Source organism: Lathyrus oleraceus, chromosome 1 (genome assembly GCF_024323335.1).
Source record: "Lathyrus oleraceus cultivar Zhongwan6 chromosome 1, CAAS_Psat_ZW6_1.0, whole genome shotgun sequence".
Taxonomy (NCBI): domain Eukaryota; kingdom Viridiplantae; phylum Streptophyta; class Magnoliopsida; order Fabales; family Fabaceae; genus Lathyrus; species Lathyrus oleraceus.
The window spans coordinates 232,744,888-232,758,155 of NC_066579.1; the positions used below are offsets into that span (position 1 = coordinate 232,744,888).

Genomic DNA, 13,268 nt, shown 5'->3' on the forward strand with positions numbered 1-13,268 from the left:
TAATTTATTTAGAGTCGGTGAGACCGACTCTATCTAGTAGCATTATTTTTTAATTAGTATTTATTTACTTAGAGTCCGCTGAGCCGACTCTATTCTTATAACATATACATTTTCCATTTATTTATCTATAATATATATATATATATATTTAAGGTTTAAGTATTTTATTTATTAATTAGAGTCCGCTTGGCGGACTCTATGTAATTTTCTATTTCGGACCAAAAATTGCGCGACAGCTTATTTCCCTCGTCATTTTTCACTCTCCCTCCATTTCATTTCACAAAACGAAAACCCTAATTCCATGCTAAATTGTGAATCCCTTTTTTCCCTATTTCGTGAACCGATTCGTGAATCCCTAATCCGTGAATCCATTGAAGAATCCCTAATTCAAAATCCCTCGTTAAAGGGTTTCTGAATCATCAAAGGTAATGCATATTCATCTCAAGTGATTTCCATGGAGTTTTGGTTTAATGAGTATGAGATAGTCATATGTTTTATGTTTTCTGAATGTAGGTTTTCCAGAACTATCGGCTTTGTGGATGCTGGAATCAACTTTTCTTTGCAAGTTTAGTATTGTTTCCAAATATGTTTAAAGTCTCCTTTAAGTCTGAAACTACAAAAATCAAATTATTTGCTAATTGGTTTTCTGAATGTAGGTTTTCAAGAATGCTCATCTTACTTAGTGGAGGCAGTAAGCAGTTGTTGAATGCAAGTTAATTTGGAACCGAAGCACTATATCATCCGGGATTTTGCAAAGACAACTCTTTCTCAAGGTTAGTCATCCCTATGTTAATTTGGAACCAGACTGAACTGTTAGTGTTTGCAATAGTTAGTGTTTGCATCAGTTAGTATTTCTCAAGGTTGGGGTTATAATTTATTTTGAAGGAAATGTTTTTTCTGGACTCAAATTTATTAACTGTTTGCATCAGTAGTGAAAGTTGTGTTTGTGAAAGCTATATAGTTTCTATGATACTCCTGTTATGAACATATGTGTGGTGTTAAATGTGATTTTGATTGCTCTGCTATATAGTTTCTACCTGTGTTTGTGAAAGCTGTATAGTTTCTACTTGTATCTTATAAGCATCACTTATTTTAAACTAAGTAAATTAAATCCAAGATTTTGAATATAAATAAATGGAAAATATAATTTATGTAATAACCAAAATACTTTTAAATGTTTAAAATTTGTTGCAACATACGCATTGTGTGATGAGGTTCAGGGTTGCTTGAAAGATGTATCATGAAGTGTGTATTTGTTAATTTCCGGAACATGTCGTGTAAGATTCATTGCTAGTAGAGACATGAAAAATCTAATGAAAAATGTAAAATAAGTGTAACGGTTTCAAAAACAGATAACTCATACCAATAAAGATATGTCTTCATAGTCATGTTGCTATAACATTGGCAATTACAATAAAAAACAGAAAATCATAACATGATGTATTTAATCAATTAAAGCAGCAAACTCTGATTGAATATGTTAAATGTTGTTTCAGAAGTAATCCAAAAACTGGGCAATATATAACTAAGTTATGGCAAGTATTTCTTCATAGTCATTGCCCTCTAACTTTTTTGCAGGTACAACCAAAAATAGATAATCATAAGCGTATGTTCTAATCATAAAACTTGGGCAATATATTATATGGTATGTTCTAATCATAAGCGTATGTTCATATCAAAAACCATTGTTTCAATATGTTATAGGGTATTATAGAAGTAATCTAAAACTTGGGCAATATAAGTGCTGCTGTACCAAGGTTATTAAACTTAGAAACTATTGTAGTGCTGCTGTACGATGAAGGTTATTAAACTTAGAAACTATTGTAGTGCTGCTGTACCAAGGTTATAGTGCTGCTGTACCAAGGTTATTAAACTTAGAAACTATTGTAGTGCTGCTGTACCAAGGTTATATAACTAACTTGGGCAATATATTATACGATGAAGAGGTAACATGGTATGTATCGTTGGGTAGCTTTGCAGAACTTGTAGTGCTGTTGTACCAAGGTTATTAAACTTAGAAACTATTGTTGCAAAAATAATGGTGTCATACAACATAAATCCACTACAATGAGAAGACTAACTCTATTGGAATAAAAGGTCTAGCAAAATTTAAAACGGGGCTGCGTCCGACATCTTGAGTTGCGTAAAGCCAGCCTAAAGCTTCTTGAAAATCACAAGACAGCCTAAAGCCAATCCACACTATAGGCTTCCCGATCCAACCTTTTCTCTGTTAATTGCCTACCTTTCCTACCATTAGACCAAGTGAGGTCGAATAATTTTACTGTTGCAATGTTTGAAGTTTGAAATACTTAACACTTTAGTTATTATACAATTCAATGTAATGCTTCTGCTATTTGGTGTTTTATTCCCTTGCATGAAAAATAAATCATGTGAAATTTGATGAATGCTGGTAGTTAAATCTGTATACATGTTAGGTGATATGTGTTGGTCTGAGTCTTCAAAATCATTTTATTCCTTTCATTGTAATCATTTTATTCCTTTCAAAATCATTTTATTCCTTATGTGTTGGTCTGAGTCTTCAAAATCATTTTATTCCTTTCACTGTTTGGAAGAAAACCAGTTTTTTAATTTAGTATTTAACTATAACTTTTCAACAATGTTAAAATAAGCATCAATCAACTTTTGAAGTTATCTCATTCTTACATTTGACTTATGCTTATGAATTCTACATTGAAGAATAAGGCGTGAGGCATGTTACCATGTTAGATAGCTTAGTAAGAAACGTCATAAACAACATAGAAAGCCTAAGATAATAGAAAATATTCATCCACGTTATGTAAAACTTGCAATAAAATTTTATTTCCTCAACTTTCTTCTTGGCATCAGCAAGATAAGGTTGATTGCAACTCATATCATAAATGAAATAAAATCTCACTGGTAACTATTCTTTTAATACAATTATTGATTAATGGGCATTCATTTGAGCATGGATGTCAATTTATCTATCGCGTATCCGTCATGTTGTGAATAAATTTGTGTCGGTTACCTATGTCTTTATGTCGGAGTGTTGGTTTTTTTCTCAGAATAAGTGTTGGATCTTTTATCTTTGGAATAACATTGTAAATAATCATAATCTATTTTGTTTCTTCTTTTTGCACTGTACGGCTCTGTTTGCGTAGACGGTTTGGTTATAGTTACCGTTAGTTTTTGTCGGCACCGTTAACTCTAATTGTTATAAGAGAATTGTTTGATTGTGGTTACCACTTGTTTAAACTCATAGTTCGAGCTAAGTGTATGATTTACAAATTTTTGAACTTTATTTTGATTTCGAACACGCATTGGCTATGTTGTGTTTTTCTCTTTTCGGTTTCCCTTGGATTGCGAATTGATTATGTTGTAAATGAAATTCTAGCATCGGGATATAACCTTTCACCTTTGTGGCATTTGATTCGCATAGATTTTGTTTATATTTCGAATTAAGTTCTATTCTGTTGTTGTGATCACTGTCCCAGTGTTGTGTTTTTTTTCTGGTTTCGAGGCGGTTGCTTTGTGTATCGGCTACCTTATGCGTTTTGGTTGCGTATGTTTGTAGGTAGAAGTTTTGTTTTGGTTTGTATGTTGATTTGTGTTGGCATGGTAATAATTTGGTACTACTGTACATGACAGTCTATATAGTGACTACATACTGCAAGTTGTTAGTTATTTCCATTAACATGTAGTTTTGGTTCGGTTTACATTAAAAAATAAACTAAGAATTAAGGCTTACATTGTTTTAGTTAGATTTCAGGAAGTGAGTACAATAGCTTATTGGATTTGTTAAAATATACAGCAGTTTAATAGATTTATAAATCTGTGCAGCAATTTTGTTTACGGTCTGAAATAATAATGTACAATAGTATTAAAATTTGGTATGTTCTTCATGTTTAATTTTTGAACCACTGAAAATAAAATAAAAATCCCTTGGAATGCATGTATTCTATTCTCTCCTAATACCCATTAGGAAGTTATCTGATTTTCTCCTAATACCCATTAGGAACTTATCAGCCATTCATTTTTGTCTAATATATGTTTTAATTTTCAGTGGTTGACGAGTTAATTGTTTGCCTTATAGAAAATGGATCGTACTTGGATGTACGATAGAGTATATTCCAATAGACACGGATTGAAAGAAGAGTATGTTCGCGGGGTTAAAGACTTCGTAAAGAGGGCTTTGAAACAACCTATTTGTAAATCTGAGGGAGGGATAAGGTGTCCGTGTATAAATTGCAAGTGTCTCAAGATAAGAACACAAACTAATGTTAGACTTCACTTGTATCGAGATGGATTTCAACCAGACTATTGGATTTGGACTCAACATGGAGAAGTAGAGCTCAATGTTAATACAAGGAATGATTCAAATAGTAGTGAGCATGTGCATCATGATGACCAAATTGAGGCAATGAATCAGATGGTGTATGATGCTTTTAGGCCTTATGGAGTAGTCTCTCACGTGAATGATAACATAGAAGTTGAGGAATATACGGAGGATGAGTTTCCCAACGAAGATGCCAAACGATTTTATGACAAGTTGATATCTTTCAACAAGCCCATTTATGAGGGAGCTACCCAATCAATATTATCAATATCTACTCAACTTCTTGAAATTAGGTCTAATTGGCATGTACCACAAAAAGGTTTAGATTTTGTTGCACAAATGCTTAAAAGTGTATGTCCAGTTCAAAAATGCTTGCCCGAGAACTATTACCAAGCAACACAGTTGGTATCTAAGTTAGGGCTAAAGGTTGAGAAGATTGATTGTTGTAAGAATGGTTGTATGTTATATTACAAGGATGATAGCAATCTATCAGAGTGCAAATTTTGTAATGCTCCTAGGTTCATTCCTCGCAAGACTGGCATGGGAAAGTACAAAGATATCCCAGTGAAGAGAATGTTCTACTTCCCAATCATTCCCAGATTACAAAGATTGTATGCATCAACTGAGTCGGCAAGTGAAATGAGATGGCATCACATGAACAAAAATAGTTCCAACATCCTTCGCCACCCGTCAGATGGAAAAGCATGGAAACATTTTGATAGTGTATATCCTGACTTTTCTAGGGAACCCAGAAATGTAAGGTTGGGTCTGTGTTCAGATGGTTTTACTCCTTACATTCAAGCGTCTGCTTCTCCATACTCATGTTGGCCAATAATAGTTACTCCGTATAATCTCCCCCCTGAAATGTGAATGACCAAACCATACTTGTTTTTGGCATGCCTCATACCTGGACCTAAAAACCCTAAATTAAAGATAGATGTCTACTTGCAACCATTGATTGATGATCTACATCGATTGTGGTCCAATGGAATATTGACCTATGATATATCTACAAACCAAAACTTCATCATGAAAGCCTGCTTGATGTGGACAATTAATGATTTTCCAGCCTATGGTATGTTATCTGGATGGGGAACACAAGGTAAATTGGCATGCCCTCATTGTATGGAACACACTGATGCTTTCACCTTGAAAAGTGGCCATAAGAATTCCTGGTTTGACTGTCATCGTCGTTTCTTGCCATCTAATCACTCCTTCAGAAGGAGTAAAAGAAGTTTCCTAAAAAATAGGGTTGTGACCAATGAGCCACCTCCCATTTCCACAGGGAAAGATATATGGGCGGTAATAAGTAATTTTCCAAAAGTTACTGAAATTGGATGGGAGGCGAAATGGAAAGAATTCGAAGGGTATGGAGTGGATCACAATTGGAAAAAGCGAAGTATTTTTTGGGATCTCCCATATTGGAAGGATAACTTGTTAAGGCATAACCTCGATGTGATGCACATAGAAAAAAACGTCTTCGATAATATATTTAATACTGTCATGAATGTTAAGGATAAAACAAAGGATAATGAAAAGGCAAGAGAATACTTGGCTAAATTATGCTTTCGCGGGGACTTGGAGCTCCAACCCTTAGAAAACGGAAAGAATGGTAAACCAAAGGCTAGTTACACTCTAACCAAATCTGAAGCCAAGTTGGTTTGTAAATGGCTTAAGGAATTGAGAATGCCAGATGACTATGCTTCAAACCTCAGTAGGTGTGCCAATGTAGAAAAGGGTACGGTGCATGGGATGAAGAGCCATGATTGTCATGTTTTCATGGAATGTTTACTCCCAATTGCATTCCATTCATTGCCAGATTTGGTTTGGAAACCATTAACTGAGCTAAGTCGATTCTTTAAAGATCTTTGTTGCAATACATTGAGAATGGACGACTTAATTAAGTTGGATGAGAATATTCCAATTATCATATGCAAGTTGGAAAGGATTTTTCCACCAGGTTTCTTTGACTCAATGGAGCATCTTCCAATCCATCTTGCCAAAGAAGCAATTCTAGGTGGTCCAGTACAGTACCGATGGATGTATCCATTCGAAAGGTAATTGTTGTGGTTGATTTTATTAAGTTATTGCATGTTTATCATAAATTAATAAACGTGGAATGATTGAATGTGCAGATTTATGGGAGTCTCAAAGAGGGCAGTGACAAATAAGGCTAGAGTTGAAGGTTCCATATGCAGTGATTATATACATCGCGAGACAAATTACTTTTGCTCTCATTATTTCAACTCTTTCCGTTTGTTGCCAACCATAAATCTTAGTAACAAACCTCATTTAGACAATGATGACATTCTACCTACAATGTCCATTCTACAAAGTGGCGGTCGACCAAGTGGGAAGTCACGAAAATATTTTCTATCTGATAAGGAATGGAAGTCTTCACATGTGCATGTCTTGATAAATTGTGATGAGGTTAAACCATATCTTGAGTAAGTGTGCATCATAATATATTCAATCAAATTATTGATGCATATCATAATAGATATTTACTTATGAATCGTGTGATTTATTTCAGCATATTCTTAGAGAACCACTCTCTAGATATAGAAGATTCATCTGGGCACATACATATAGAGTTTCCCATATGGCTGAAGAAATATGTAAATGAGGAGACAAATGGAGTTACTAACCAAGATATAATTGCCTTGTCTCGCAGTCCTGCATCAATGGCCATATCATGGAACATGTATTTTATCAATGGGTACAAGTTTCATACTGAAGAATGGAGCAAAGGTAGAAAAACTAGCAATTGTGGTGTGCACGTGAAAGGTCTTGCAGAAGGAGGAAATACTGATTTTTATGGAATAATCAAACATATCTTTGAGCTAGATTACTTTGGTCTGAAGCATAAGATTCCAGTTTTTTATTGTGAATGGTTTGATCCAACAAGGAATACGGGCACAAAGGTTCACCCACAATATAAAACTGTGGATATTAAGATGGATAAACGTTATCGTCCTTATGATCCTTTCATCCCTGCGCAAAATGCAAGACAAGTGTATTATGTCCCATATCCAGAAATGTGTAGAGATATGCGTGGATGGTGTGCGGCAATCACCACAAAACCAAGGGGTCGCGTAGAGATTGACAACATAGAGGATGAAGTACCTTATCAATCTGATGGGATGTTACCGGCGCTACCCAATGTAGAAATTGAAGCAATATCTTGTTTGCGTGACATGTCACAATTAGATGTGTTTGAAGAGATTTTTGATTGCTCTACTAGTGAAGCAGGTAGAGGGCATTGATGAAGATAAGTGTGATGTGACGTGAATGAGGGTTCAAATAGAAACAAAAGGGTGAAGCAGAACTAAATTTTCTTTTCTTTCTAGTTTCTCTTTCTAGTTTCTCAGCTAGAATCAATTCTGGACAAGTTATGTAAGATAAATTAAGTCGCTGTGCATTTATCTTTTCCCTGTAGAGAACTTTTTCTTTGTTTACCCCTCCTTTGTTAGCAGCATTCCTTTGTATTTGGAATGGCTCCATTTCTAATATCCAATAATTTGGCTATGTAGTGAATCACTATAGTTCTTCCCTGTGCTATCATGCAGTATAATACTTTCTAAAGGTCAAATACAGTTTTCTACACCTTGCAATATCATTTTACATGTTTTTGCATTAGATCGTTGCATGCTTTATCATGAAGTTGTTGTTAATCTTTTAGTTATTATTACTTTAGGACCACAATAGAGTATGCATATCTTTCTCTTAACTTTTTTTATTGATTGATTAATATGAGTCCTGTTTTTATAAAGTTTGGAGATGTATGAGAATATCGTACAACAACAATGAATGTTTTGTTTTCTAGTAGAACTAGAATTCACTTTATATGTTTTATGAAATTTTTTTATTTAGCAAGCAGCCGCCTCCCTTTATCTGTCTTCTGGCATATAATAAAAAATCCACATCTTCTCTGTTGAAACTAGGGGGCATTTTGGATTCTCCATTAAGAATCCGTACTATAAATTGCTCAAATTGTTTCCTGTAGAGCAGTGTTGTGTTATCAAATATCCGTAACTGCGGCGCTATGGTAGGTATACGTGGCAGTTTTCGGACTCGCCACAGTATGGAGAGGTTTTTGCTGTTGTTGATGTTTGGAGGGGTTTTTGCGTGTTATGATAATGTTTGGCAACTGCATTTGAATTATCAGAAACAACATTGTTTCTTTTCTTTTACTTTTAATTTTATCAGAAACTGCATTTGATAATGTTATGATAATGTTAAGAGTGTGAGACTGACTAATCCTTTTATTTTTATGACAACAGATGACTAAAAGAGGTGGAAAAGCTAAGGTATTAGCACCAGGAAAACTTCAAGAAGAACGAAATCGCATAATTAACAAGAAGCATGTCGTTAGGAAACCTGCTCAAACAACATTGTCTATGCAGGATGAATCATCGGCACCAACACCAGCTCAGGCAGCACCGTCCGTGCAGGTCGCATCGTCGATGCCGACATCAGCTTCGAAAAAATCATCTATGCAGGCTGCATCGTCGATGCCAACACCAGCTCAGGAAGCATCGTCCGTGCAGGTTGCATCATCAATGCCAACATCAGCTTCTAAAAAATCGTGTGTGCAGGCTGCATCGTCGATGCCAACACCAGCTCAGGAAGCATCGTCCGTGCAGGTTGCATCATCAATGCCAACATCAGCTTCTAAAAAATCGTGTGTGCAGGCTGAATCGTTGATGCCAACACCAGCTCAGGCAGCATCGTTCGTGCAGGCTGCATCGTCGATGCCAACACCAGCTCAGGCAGCATCGTCTGTGCAGGCTGCATCGTCGATGCCAACACCAGCTCCAACTGTAGTACCTGTTCATGCCACTACCTCTGAGAAATTCAGTTTTATGCCTACTCCAACTTTAAGCCATCAAACAATGGCTGGCCCTCAAAGTATAAACCTTCAAACAATGGCTAGCCCTTCAAATTTGGCAGAGGAGGAAGATGTGGATGCTGATGAGGATGAGGCGGTGGGTCAAGAAACTATTACCCCTCTTGTGCCAACAATAGATGAGAATGGGAAAGTTATTATAAAACCATCTGGTACTGGGTAAGTCATATATATTCTCATAATTTAATAATTTAGTAGTTTTATTATTGTATTTTGTCTAAAATATATATAACCTGTTAAGAAAGTTGAGAATATTACTATCCATATGATTCTTAATAATTTAGTAGTTTTATTATTGTATTTTGTAGGCTAGTTCCTGCCAAAGAAGTTGCTGGTGCCATGAATTATGCGATACGCAAACAATTTTATAAACCTATACATCATTGGTCTGCACTCGATCCTGATACGAAAGCTGATTGGTTTAAGTTGTTTGGAGTAAGCATTTATTGACTTTTGTCACTTAAGTTGATCAAATTATATTTAAAAAAGTAACTAATTGGTTATTAATATTAATTATGTGATTTTAATTATTTTTAGGAGAAGGTTTCGTGGGATCCTTTCGATCATGCATTTGTCTATAGCGCATTTGAAAAAAAAGGAAGAAAACGATTAAACGACATGTTGGGGAGGCGAGGAGAAAAGGGACTCGACCTTCATAGATTGGTGATGATGCTTGGGTTGAACTTCAAACTTATTGGAAAAAGACCGAGTTTTTGGCTGTGTCTTCTCAAAACAAGACCAATCGAGCTTCCGCAAGAGGCGGAGCAGTCCACACCACAGGCCGTACGGCTCATATTGATGTTGCACTTCAACTTGTAAGTAATAAAATCCTAACAAATTATTATTATTATGAAGATTCTTTATATCTTGACAGTTTTACTCGTATTCTGTATTGATTATTGGATTATTTGATTTTTGTAGTCACGTGAACTTCAAAGGGATCTGCGTCCCAATGAGTTATTTTTAAAAACACACAAGAGGAAAAATGGTGAATGGGTTGACAGTCGTGCTGCATCTACTTATGTAAGTTCTCATAAATTTTACTGCATCAATATTTGCATCCATGCTTTCAGAAGCAGACTTATTCAAATTAAACTCTCCAAAAAGGATCTAGTTATCCATTTTTATAGTCTAATGTAAGTTAGATATAATAGCACAAGTCCTATGTTTAACTATCAGTTTGAAATTCCTGCAATCAGTTTGCTGTGCTGTTTGATATTTGTTTGAAATTTCTGCATCAATATTTACTGTGCTGTTTGATATCAGTTTGAAATTCCTGCAATCAGTTTGAAATTCCTGCTATCAGTTTGAAATTCCTACTTCCTGCTATCAGTTTGAAAATGAAATCCGATTGAGGTTTCAAGTGAGTAGCAATGTTGGGTCCAATTGGGTGGGATCACGGTTCACAATACCTGCAGGTTGGAAGGCAGGTGCTACTTATTCCACCAAGATTCAGCCTTATTAACTATTATTACAGAAAAACAGTTTAAAGTCCCATAAACTGTTTGTTGTTGCTGCTTTTCAAAATAGGAACTAAAATTATGGATTTGTGTAACTTGACTCCATCTCATACTAAATAATATTGGAGTATCAATCAATAAAATCAATTCTAGTACATTACTACTTTATAACTTGACTACATGTCTTTATATTATTTTTTATATGGATAGATATATATTAACTGATGTATATAATTACTGTACTTTTATACTTTTAAGGACAATTTAAAATATAGATATATGTCTTGTTTTGATGAACTCAAATTAAGTTAAAATTCTTCATGTCTCTCAACATGCTTGCAGATTGCTGTTACGCAGGCAAAATAATGATCAGTCCCATTAGATTTCTGAGCACAACGTGGATGTGTCGATTGCTATAGTGACAATGCATGAGACAGCGCACAAATACTATTATTATTATTGATTCTTTTCTTAGATAGATATCAAATTTGTACCTTTGTTTACATGTGAATAAATCAAACCACCCTATGAGTGAGTGAGTCATTGGCATAACCATTTTGAGTTTCATTGGCATAGCTGTATAAGAATGATACAATTGCTTGTGTTATCTTGCTGTTAAGTATTCCTTACTTTTTCTATTATGCAGAAGACTTTTAAAGAGAAGTTTGATGTAGAACTTCAGCCAACTGAAGAAGGGAATGGAGAGGTTGTTCAAGTGTTAGATGGAGAGCGTGTAAATCAGCTATGGACAGAGGCTGCTGGGGGCCGTAACCGTGGTCGGGTTTATGGCGCTGCAGATTTAGCTATTAATCTAAAACGTGGATCAAAAAGTTTTACCCAACAATCTCAAACTCCTCAACACTCTATGTTTGGGATGTCATTAGAAGCTGAAAGAGCAGCTAGAATTAGAGCTGAACAAATTGCCGAGGCTGCAACGACCCAATTACAAGAGGCTAACGAAGCAATGCGAGCTGCTACCGAGGCTGCAAAAGCTGCTACCGAGACTGCACAAAGGATGGAGAGGGAGATGAATGCTTGGAAGGAATTTATGATGAAGAAATTTGACACTTCAACTTTTGTATCACATTCTCATCATTATGATGACGATTTGGATGATCAATCATTAGATGAAGATTGATCTTGTACTTTTAGTAGAACGAATTAATCTCGGATGTGATTACTTTTTGTGTATGTTTTTTGAAAGTTAATGTGGGTAGAACTTTTGTAGTTTCTTTCACGAATGTTTAAAATTGTTTCCAAATGCTTTACCATAAATATGATATTGTTCGGTTGATGGAGTGGATTGAAAAAATTTGTTCGAGTGAGGTTGTCATGTTGCAACCCGACTCTAAACATCTTTATTGTCCTTTTTTGTTGACTTTAGAGTCGGTCTATGTAAGGCTAAATATTATTATAGACTTTTCTATGTTGACTTTAGAGTCGGTGCTACGGACGCTATCTGTTTTTTTCTTGAGTTTTATAAATTGACCTCAATGCCAGTCTATCGATGCATACAAAAAAGTTGACTTTTTTTGTTGACTTTAGAGTAGGACAGGCCAACGCTAAACATAATATTGACTTTTCATGGTTTTGAAACAATATAGCGTCGGTCCCATTAGTGTCCGCGTTAGCCTCCGTTTCACCGAGGCTACATAGCCTCGGTGTATCTTTAGCCGACGTTACACAGTAGCTTCGCAACTTTTATTCAAGGCCCGACACCGACGCTAAACCGACGCTAACCACACATTAGTGTCTGTTTTTTCACCTTTAGCGTCTGAAATTGGCCGACGCTAATAACTGTTTTTCTAGTAGTGGCACATGCTGTGACCTCCCGTGTGAAACCCAGAAGACCCTCTGTGAGGAGGAAGACCGTGAGCCCAGCCGGTAATCAGTATCAGGTGGCTCATATAGCACCTGTCTTCAGAGACAACCAACAGTATCATCAGCACAGCAATAATCAACAACCATCTCAGCAATATCATCATCAACAACAGCATCGTCCTCAACAGCAGGCCTACCAGCCTCGCAATAGTAATCAGGTCAGCACGAGTTATGAGAGGAAGAAGATCACTTTTGATCTGATTCCAATGTCATACGCAGAACTGTATTCCTCTTTGATAGAGAGGAAGTTGATTACTCCGAGAGACCCGCCAGCTATACCTGTTAACCCTCAGTGGTGGTATAAGCCTGATTTGCATTGTGTCTATCACTCTGGTGCTCCCGGGCATTATGTGGAGAACTGCTTTCAGCTGAAGACTAAGGTTCAAGACCTTATGAGGTGCGGCATTTTGAGCTTTGAGGACGCAAGTCCTAATGTTAAGAAGAACCCATTGCCCGAGCATGGGAAGTCTGTCAACATGGTCCAGGGCTGCCCTGGCAAGTACAAAGTCAAATATGTCAGCCATATTCGACAATCATTGGTCGAGTTGCATCGTCTGCTGTGTGATTATAGTCACCTGGAGCACGATCATGATAGATGCCAAATCTGCTCTGTTAACCGTTTGGGTTGTCGCCAGGTGCGCAAAGATCTTCAAGAATTACTAGACGAAGGAGTCATTGAGATCCTTCAAAACAGGAATGTTGA

At 36.1% G+C, this 13,268-nt stretch overlaps 1 protein-coding gene and 1 long non-coding RNA gene across 2 annotated transcripts; both read left to right on the forward strand.

Annotated features, from left to right (window-relative positions):
* The first annotated feature begins 311 nt into the window (after window positions 1–311).
* Window positions 312–8,679, forward strand: LOC127115633 (uncharacterized). Its single transcript, XR_007800819.1, has 4 exons — window positions 312–425; window positions 514–565; window positions 657–773; window positions 8,599–8,679. It is a non-coding gene; the product is annotated as an uncharacterized LOC127115633 (long non-coding RNA).
* Window positions 8,680–8,715: 36 nt separating this feature from the next.
* Window positions 8,716–11,822, forward strand: LOC127101224 (uncharacterized). Its single transcript, XM_051038588.1, has 7 exons — window positions 8,716–9,383; window positions 9,533–9,659; window positions 9,762–9,887; window positions 9,929–10,039; window positions 10,146–10,247; window positions 10,531–10,587; window positions 11,331–11,822. Exons 1-7 carry the CDS (start codon window positions 8,716–8,718, stop codon window positions 11,820–11,822), a joined length of 1,683 nt encoding a protein of 560 aa, XP_050894545.1.
* The last annotated feature ends 1,446 nt before the right edge of the window (window positions 11,823–13,268 follow it).

Coding starts and splice junctions, on each gene's coding strand:
- LOC127101224 (XM_051038588.1), top strand. CDS start 8,716: ATGCAGGATGAATCATCGGCACCAACACCAGCTCAGGCAGCACCGTCC. Junction 9,660..9,761: donor ATTGGTTTAAGTTGTTTGGA/GTAAGCATTTAT, acceptor AATTATTTTTAG/GAGAAGGTTTCGTGGGATCC. Junction 10,588..11,330: donor AAATCCGATTGAGGTTTCAA/GTGAGTAGCAAT, acceptor TCTATTATGCAG/AAGACTTTTAAAGAGAAGTT.